This window comes from Rhagoletis zephyria, unplaced genomic scaffold, assembly GCF_001687245.7.
Source record: "Rhagoletis zephyria isolate East Lansing unplaced genomic scaffold, Rhagoletis_zephyria_1.1 Rzeph_scaffold_02840, whole genome shotgun sequence".
Lineage (NCBI taxonomy): Eukaryota > Metazoa > Arthropoda > Insecta > Diptera > Tephritidae > Rhagoletis > Rhagoletis zephyria.
In genome coordinates this window covers 64582-73962 of record NW_016159924.1, presented here as the reverse complement: position 1 = coordinate 73962, position 9381 = coordinate 64582, and the positions used below count along the sequence as shown (strand labels likewise).

Sequence of the window (9381 nt, the reverse complement as noted above, 5' to 3'; positions counted from 1 at the left end):
TTTTTTTTTTTTTAATTTCATTTGGCCTTTAGAAACTGTTTTCAAATTTTATTTGTGGATTTTATTGGTTTAAACAGAAAAACATATTTGTTTTTAATTTAATTTAATTTTTAGGAAAGTATTTTTTTATATTTCTATTTCTTTTCGTAATATTTTTTTTTAATTTAACGTTTTTGTTTTAACTTTTAGAAGCGTGTTTTATTTTTTAATTAATGTTTTATATTTTTTTTAAATTTAAGTGTTCTCAAAAGGTAAATATTTTCTTTTGTTTAATTTCATTGAATTTTTAGGAACTTCATTTGGTTTTTAATCGACTTCACAAAAAGGAAGGGGTTATCAATTCGTCGGAATATTTTTTTTACGTATGTCACCGCATGAACTTTGAACTTTGACGTTAACCAATTTCTATAATTCTTTTTTAAAGGAAAGGGTTACCTCACAGGTGGTCCCATACTAATTTGGTTTAAAGCCGATCATTGGATCATGAAGGAATTAACGATAATCTTAAATTTTTGTACGTGACTGGAAGTCGGTTTTGTTTTTTGCTTCAAAATTACTTGCTCATTTTAGATTTTGGTTTTAAAAGAATTAAATATATTTTTAAAATTCATGTATGCAATTTTCAGGAACGTGTTTTTTTTTAAGAATTTTTTTATGTAAAATTTCTTTAATTTTTTTGATTTTATAGTATTTTTCCAAATTTCTTTAGATAATTTTTTATCTATTTATTTTTTATGTTTTTTTAGAGAAAAATATATACACTTTTTTAATTTTATTTCATTTAAAAAAATCTTTCTGCCTTGCCAAAGACAGAAAATTGCTTTAAAGATAGTTGTCAAAATTGACAGCTGCCCTACGAAAGACTTTCATTTTTGAAAGACTGTGGTAGATTGAAAGACAGTGGAGAGAATTGCCCTGTTAAGCTTTAGACATTGTATATCCATTAGTCGCTAATTAATGAACGAACCGAATTTTGTGCGAATTATTTTTCTCCACCTAAACTCAGAACGAAATCTACCGACAAAAAAATTAACACGTAAATAATTTTTTGCACCGCCGCGCCGTTGGGTAAGAAGTTTCACTCTCTGATGTAAAATGAAAAATCGTAGCTGACTGCTTGCAAAATAAATGGTGAAATGTCAACGCCGGCGAACGTACGTGGTTGATAAGAAATGTAACCGCCAGTAGTGGTATGAACATGGTGCTTCTCATTGTAGATTTAAGCAAGTTAGGTGGTGTTTGCACTGCTGAATGATTGGTTGTGGTTGAATAGGTGCCCGCAATGAAAGTGGCAGCTGGCTAACACGAACCGAAAAGCAAAGAAAGGAAGCGAAAACAAATTACAACAAGTAAATAGCGGACGGCTATAGCACCAAAAGCGGTCAGCAGGAAGCAAACAATCGACCAGCAAAGACCTATAGCGCTCAATATTTGCAACAATTTCCAACGATGAAAACAAACATACATACATACTTACGAGTACATACATACATTTTTACATCCCCACCTAACAATGAAAAGCAGTTGCAGTGGCAGCGGCATTAAAAATAACTACAAGAGCTTGAACAATAGCGGCAAACAAAAGCAACTACAACAACGATAACTTTAGCAGTGCAACAATTTCAGCAGTACTTTGCGTGCTGCAAGTAGCCGATAGCAGGCAAGTTGGCACGTTGGCGTTCACTACAGGAAAAAGTATAAATCATTGCATCAGTTATTATGGCATTGCGATTACGATTGGCTAGTTTTTGTATTTGTGTATCTACAGATTGTTATTACGATTTTTATAGTTTTTGTTGGAGCTGGTTGGGCTCTTTTTTATTTTCTCTGTCTTGTCTGATCTGCCTTTATCTAAGGGATACTCCGTTGTCCGTTAGTGGGTAGATAACTAGCTACGATATGAAGTGGTTATAGAGCTAAATGGGCTTTTGATATTGTAAATGCAGCTGCATGCATAGTACGGCGAAGTAATGTACATAGCTGCTGCCAGTGTACTTGTAGGAGTAGAAGGTAGAAGAAGTAAAGAAAAAGGAAGCAGAAAGTGGTGAATGGAAAAAAATAAAACAACTTAAAGTAGAAATTGTTTAGCTACCTATTGAAAATTTATTGATTTCTTACTCGCTTTTGATTGCAGCGTAATTGCCGATAAACGCTTATGATCGATAAGAGCAAATGTAACTCATACGCAATGTTGTCCCAAGTTGGCACGCTTTGTTGGTGGTTACTTTATTTTGAAGAAACTTATTAACGTAGGTAATTTACTGAAATTTAAATTCCCTTGCAAAAAATTACGAAATAAAAACCAAATTGATTACAAACACAAATCCTTCCTCATCGCATCGAACAGGTTGGGATATGAAGGCTTGTATGCTTCAATTTAGATTGACTTACTTTCATTTTTAGGCATAGTTGTGCAGCGTGGGTGCCTCCTAAGAGTTCGATACTTTCATTTTCAAAGAGAAAAAACAATAGTCAGAAAAATATCAGGCAGAGCCACTTACTATCCCGAATGAAAGTGTGGAGGTCCATGAGTTACAGCTCTGCTAACTCTACCAAACTAGCGAAAAGGTGTGACCGCCGAAGTTTTAGCCGCTTCAATTGCAGACCCGGATATCGGCCAGGAAAGTACTCTACACATTCCATTTATTTTTCATCGCAGTGTCTTTTGCTGAGGCAGGTTTTTGATATTTGCCATCATTGGATTGTGAGAACTGATCAGTTGCGATTCAGCAGGGTTTCCTTGTGTTTAACCACGGCCGTAATTACCGTGAGACCCTATACCATTTCGCTCATAAAGATATTTTCAACGGCTGTGGTGTATTCATCAACTGTCAAATAATTTCCACTAAGGTTGCACAGAGTTGTCATCGTAGTTTTTTGGCACAACATAGCCCTGCATAACCATGTAATTAGCAGCTTATTTGTCTCGACAAAGCTTTTTCTGAGACAAGAGCAACAAGTGACATATAGATGATTCACTAATGCCAATAGGGCTTGGCGTTACTGTACTTTTGACCTCTTTGCTTTCAGTTGCTACTTAAAATCGACAAAAATAATCATCCGTAAGTTCTCGGAATAGAGACGGTCTAAGATACGTAAACTCTCCGAGCATAGACCGTCTCCAGTTCGTTTATCTATCTTTGAACTATTAGTGTTCGCAGCAATACTACCACATACGGTCTAATCGATAAGATTTTTAAGAAAGCTTTATTACGGGAACAGTTTTGAAGAGTGTGTTCCCTGTTTAAAATACCAAATTCAGTTTAAGTGAACATTTATAAAATGGAATTTTTATCAATTCGTCGAAATGTTTTATTTTTTATTTTTTTTTTATGTCTGTTACTGCAAAGTAAGGTACCTCGGAGGTGGTCACATACTAATTCGGTTTAGATCCGATCATTGTGTCTTGAAGAAATTAATTATAATAGACCCAGTTCTCTATCGTCGGAACCAGCTTTAAATACGACGTCCTGGTATTGAGAACCGAAAATTGTATATGCTTTAACTCGAGACACTCCTCCAAAGGATCGCTAAAAGACAGCAGTGAAGTATTTAAAGCGGCGGTCTAAAGTAACACAAAAAGCTGTAGCGGGACTAAGTTAACAGCGTTGTTATATTTTCACATTTGCGTTCTTTTTGATTTAATGGAAGCGATAGTGTAGTATACTGAATGTCTCCAGTGTAAACAATTTGCTTAAATATTTGCGAAGTAGTCTTCACCGACGTCGCCTGTCGCTTAGTTGTCTCATAAATTATGAATTTTATTTAGTTGAAAAATTCTCCGCCTTATTGATCATTTGGAATGTAGCTTTTAAAATAAGCTGGAAGTAATGAAACTAATAAAAGAAAAAAAAATACTGGCGCTCACACTTTTGTTAAATGTTTGGCCGAGCTTCTTCTCTCCCAATGTGTAGCGAGCGTGTTGATCTTTCACTCTGAACGACAAATGCGTTCGGGGGCTGAAATATAGCTAACCACGAATTTTCGAAAATTACCGTTATATGGATGGATTGCGTGATTTTTTGCGCATTCAAAAGTTTTCAAGATGATGCTTAAGGAGGCCATATGTGTATCAAATTTGGTACCTATTGGTTAAGTGCTTTTCGAGATACATGTAATTTGATGTACATAAGTGGGTGATGACACTTTATTTCTATGACCAATTTTCTATGTTTCATTACAAGATACTATATACGTATAACCTGTCACCATACATACTTCAGCTGATACATGTAAAGTGGTGTACAATGTTTCCAAACAGGTTGTGTTCACAAATTTATAAGCTTTTATTTAGGCTCCAGTGGATTACGAACAGAAAATTCAAGTTTTGAACCACGGTGCGATGTGTTGCCGAGTTTGGCCAACTATTTTTTTTTTCTTTTTAACTTTAATTACTTACAAAAATATGGTTTATTCTATTACAAAAGCCATTTAAATCAAACTTTTAAACTCTGTACAAAATTGAGAAAAATTTTAACGTATTTTCGTTAAATTTGTTTACTTTTCGCAACGTTATTGAGCCTTGTACTACAATTTGTTTGTTGGGAAAAATGGAAAAAGCAGCAAAACATAAGCGGTAGAAGTTATAGCTGCTATGTTGGAGATCACCACATCTCCTCATCAGACTTCTTTTTTTAAACTGCAGCTGGAATCGAACCCGCATCATCGATGTACGGAGCCAGCACACCCCATAAACTCTTGTTGCTAACTCATTTCCTTTTTCAACCTACAAACATTAAGCTGCTTTACAAAAGTATTTGCAAACTAAAAGCTACATAAATCTCTTTCGTCTAATAGCCAAACTGCGATACATATTTCAATTACCTAATTGCCTTAATTAAAGTTGAGTTGGGTTTTTAAAACAGGTGGCAACTCTCCTAAATATATTTGAGAAATAAAGATTTTCAAACCCATTTCCCTTGATACCCACCTTTCCTCCACCTTTCTTTCCTCGAACTTATTAAGTAATTTTATTGTCACTTTTTAAAAATGAGGCAATCATCTTCAAACATCCTAAATCCTCAAACTACTTTTTAAATAATTTGCTTAATTTTTTAAAAGGTGGCAACTCTTTTCGAAAAAGTAAAACATTATTGCTTATATACAGTCCGAGCCCTTCAGTTTCTCACTTACTTTTGAAAATCTAACGAACGGTGCGCATCCGATGGCATTGATTATTAAATAATTTGAGTTTAATTGCTTAACAGGTGGCACCTCTTTTCGAAAAAGTAAAACCTTATTGCATATCTAAAGAAGCGACGCTTCTCCCCTACGCAAAAGTACTCCACGTTACATTTTTCAGCAAAATCGGAGCACTTTTACAATTTTTTGCCACATTTTATATAGAGCTCTTCCACTATGCACCGTGGCCAAGGAAATTGTTATACAAAAATAAAATAGGATGGAAAATTCTTTGCCTAAAATATTTTTCGAACTTCTGACTACGAAGTCGGATTTTGAGGAAAATTTGTTGGATTTTACTTAATTTAAAGAGTTAGGCGATTCAGTTACATGTGCATGTACATACATTAGGGTAGCAAAACAAGTAAACTCGGAATATTTCGCACCTAGAATTATTATATAACGGAAAATATACCCCTGTTTTTATTTCGAAATCAAAAACGCTTAAGAGGTCCGCTCAAAGCTATTCAAGTTGTTTATATATTTCATATATGGTATAGCATTTGAAAATCAATATTTTTCGATTTTTATGGGTCTTCCATTTTTCGTGTTTTTGGGGGACAAATAATAAATAGTTAATATTTATAAATACTTTTTCGGTATAGAACAATCCCTGGGAATGACATCATTAAAATTCCGAATTTATTTTTTTTCGGATCACCCTAATGTACTTACATAAATATCGTCGGTTGGAAATTAAACATTAGTTTAATTTAATTTTTCCATTTTCTCGAGACTAGTATATGACTTTTTCATAACCATTTCGGGAATAGTTTTGGGTAACCTCCAAAGCATCCCGAACTATATTCAAAATGGTGCTGAGGTATTCATGAAGTCATTCTGAAAAAGTCGTGAACTTGTCTCAAAAGGATCTCGAACAAGTCCTGAAACGGTTTCGAAATGGCCTCTTACTAAAAATGGCCCTTAATAGTCCTCGAACTTTCTCGAAATGATCCTGAACTAGTGCCGAAATAAACCCGAACTAGACCCAGAAAAGGCAGGGTTAACGCAAATTTTGACTGTACCGATAATTTAAGCTGAAGCTTCCTAGCAGGCTTTCAAGGCGTTGCAGCTTTCGAGGTCGTTCAGGTCTTGCAGGCTTTGACGTTTATTCGAACTTTTGACATTTCGCAGTAAATGGGAGAATAGTGTAGGAATGAGTTTTCCGGCAAAGAGATATCGACTAAGAAATGCTAGTTCAATAAAAGTGATACTTCTTTTACCATTTAATTTTAATTTTTTTTCAGTACTTTTGTTCACCTCTTCAATATTCATTCTCATATGCTTAATAAATAATTTTTTCTTGTGCTGTATTGCCTGAATTTTGTTTTAAATTCATTAAACATATGATAGGCGATACAGATTCCAACATTGTCATAAACATATTTACCAGTACTAATGTTCGAAAGTGTTCAACTGTCAGACGACGCCTGAAAAGCATACAAAGCCTGAAAGAAGATGTGCAGGGCTTTCAGTCTTCGTTTGTGGAGCAGCTTCTATAAAATTGCATTAAATCATCTTTTAGGCTTGCGTGCCTCAAGCTACAACGCCTGAAAAACCAGCTATGGAGCTTCAGCTTAAGAGGTTTACACATAAAAAATCATTGTCCAAAACTCCTCAACACGTCGTGGCTCTATTTAGTCGCACATCACTGTAGTTTTAAATTAGTTAAAGAACTGTGTTAAAAGTCTTAAGTATAATCCGGGTGGCGGAACAAAGCTATTATTTCTTCACCTTTTTTACAACACATAGTTCATTAGCTTAACGGTTTGCGAAGCCCCAGCTAGATCCCTATCTTAAGCAATTTCTGACTCGCTCAGTGTCATAGCTACGTACATACATATGTACTAGAGGGCGCCATTTCTATTATGTAATTTTCCCTAAAATTTTTCTATATGCGGTGTTCACACTTGCCTGGATATCAGGCTATTTGGTTAATTTTGTTGCCAACTGAGTAAAAAATTAATTGCATACCTAGGTACATTGCGATTTACATTTACTTATCACTTATTAAATTCACACTACAAATCCGAGTTCTCTCGCAACCAGCTGCGGAAGAATGAAATCTTGGCATAACCATCCGGAAAACTCAATCCACATTCTCTTATAATGAAGTTTGCCACACCAATTAATTTACCCTTATAGATAGCTGGTCCACCAGAATCACCATAGCAGATACCATTTCCTGAGGTATGCGCCAAACAGACGACTGAGGTTGGTACATAAGCGATTTGTCGTCGGCACTGAAGTGTACTTATCGAGCGCAATGTCGTATATTGGAGATGTGTGGGTTGAGCTCCATTCTGACGCAGATTACCCCAACCCGATACAATGACTGAGGCACCAGTAGGTGGATTGGAGATTGCTAATGGTATTGCTTTAATGCTTTTGCTGAATGTGAGCGGTGTACTTAAGCGCAGCAATGCAATGTCATTTATGTTGCTGACATATAGTGGATGGATAATAATTTTTGCGATACGTACGAGCACACCGCCCGAGTGGATCTGCGTGGAGCCAGCGCGTAACGTTACCATTGAAGCTGGTAGCCTGAAAAATAAAGAGTTATAGCGATAAAGTGAATACAATTTGGGACATTGCAAAGTTCCGCTTACGTCTGCCCTTGATCGCCGATCACACAATGCGCCGCTGTTACCACATAGTTTGCGGATATGATTGAGCCTCCGCAGTAGTGTTGGCCTGCAACTTGCAACGACACTTGATGAGGAAATTGATCTTCGGCCGCATTCTTACCACCGACAATACGGGCGGATGGCAACTCCGGTGGCGCCAAAGCTTGCAGTGCAACAGCAATAGCACAGCCAAAGTAATACAAAAGCAGCAGCGGCGCAATATTAACCGCCCCCATGTTCGCTGTTCTTAATTTGGCGGTGAAAGTCTTGTGTGCATTTTCAGCAGTAATACTTCGCTTAAATATTAATGTTATTTTTTTCCGCGCAGCTTATCGCCTTACGCCGGCTATCACCTGGCTGTCTCATCAATTACTAAATTTATTTACATAGTTACACCTTTGTGTTTCTCGCTAATTCACATAAAAATTAAAGGGGGCTTTTTTTTAAAAAATCTGCAAAAAGAATGCGCAGTTCTTATCGTGAATTCGCCAAGCCTAGAAAAGTAATAAACGCTCGCGGGTGATTGCCATTATTTGCTTAGCACGTGAACACTTTTGATAAGCACTCCTGGCACAATCAACTGGAAGTGATTAAATTGCAATTAGTTAAAAAGTAAGATATGCAGTGTTCGATACGAGGGTTGCTAATTAAGTGTTGAGATACTACGTGTGAATATGTAAAATCTGACATTGTCATCATAAAGTTTGATATTTTAACCGTAAACATTGACATGTTTAGTTGGAACTCTTATATGCTTGTAGAACTCGACTTTACCGTTGTTTACACGGTTCACTGTGTAGCTAGACTAGCACCAATATGAGCTATATCTCCGCTCAGATTTTCTCTAGGGATGAGTCAACTCAAAGGGTTTATTAAAAGATAGAATCGGTGAGCTTCTAACCGCATGGATCGTAGCGTGAAGGAAGATCCGGTGGAAGGAAACTTTCGCAGACAGCTCGGAGCTCTATATCAACCTCAAGTCAAAGCTTCTCAATCACTGTAGTGTTTTATATGCAGTCATTTGGATGCTATATTTCGTAACGTTGACAACGGAGATAAATGTTCACATAAACCTCAGATGGCCAAGCGATGAACAGGTGTCCTTAACGCAAGTAGCAGAATGCCTGGCGTCTCCTTCGGTCACGTCTGACTACTTGCTGGTCAGACTTATATATTTGTAAATAGGTGTGCTGGACGCAGAAGTCAGAAAATGCGATTGAGAGAAAACCACCACGAATGCAAACTGTGATACCGTTACTTAATATTAACTTGTCAGTGTCAGAGAACCAAGTCAGAAGGCTATCCGATGTCTTAAGCTCTAGCTGTCCCAAGACTAGGCCGAAGGGCAAGGCCAAAACCGTGTGGTGGTTTCGGAAAATCTCAGCGGTAGGGAAAGAAGCTTTTTAATAAGGCTAGGCGCACGGGGAGCTTTGAGGAATACTTAGCTAGCCTAATATACAAGATTTTGCAACCTTCTGAAAAGGCATTTTTTCACCCTTGCAGCTGCAGGTCTTCACAAAGCCTTAACGTGACGAACGGTGTAAACTAAGTTAGTCATTAGACTACCTAA

The 9381-nt window shown here is 36.6% G+C and overlaps 1 protein-coding gene across 1 annotated transcript; it reads right to left on the bottom strand.

Annotated features, from left to right (window-relative positions):
* Window positions 1-7119: 7119 nt before the first annotated feature.
* Window positions 7120-8075, bottom strand: LOC108367876 (serine protease SP24D-like). The gene is made up of 2 exons (XM_017622574.1): window positions 7794-8075; window positions 7120-7728 (listed from the first exon to the last, which is right to left on the bottom strand). The coding sequence occupies exons 1-2, from the start codon at window positions 8045-8047 to the stop codon at window positions 7203-7205; spliced, it is 780 nt and encodes a 259-aa protein (XP_017478063.1). The 5' UTR covers window positions 8048-8075; the 3' UTR covers window positions 7120-7202.
* Between the last annotated feature and the right edge of the window lie 1306 nt (window positions 8076-9381).

Bases quoted from the DNA above. Each gene is read 5' to 3' on its own strand.
- LOC108367876 (XM_017622574.1), bottom strand. From the start codon at position 8,047: ATGGGGGCGGTTAATATTGCGCCGCTGCTGCTTTTGTATTACTTTGGC. The intron at 7,729-7,793 runs GTAAGCGGAACT...TTTATTTTTCAG, and splicing joins ATCGGCGATCAAGGGCAGAC to GCTACCAGCTTCAATGGTAA.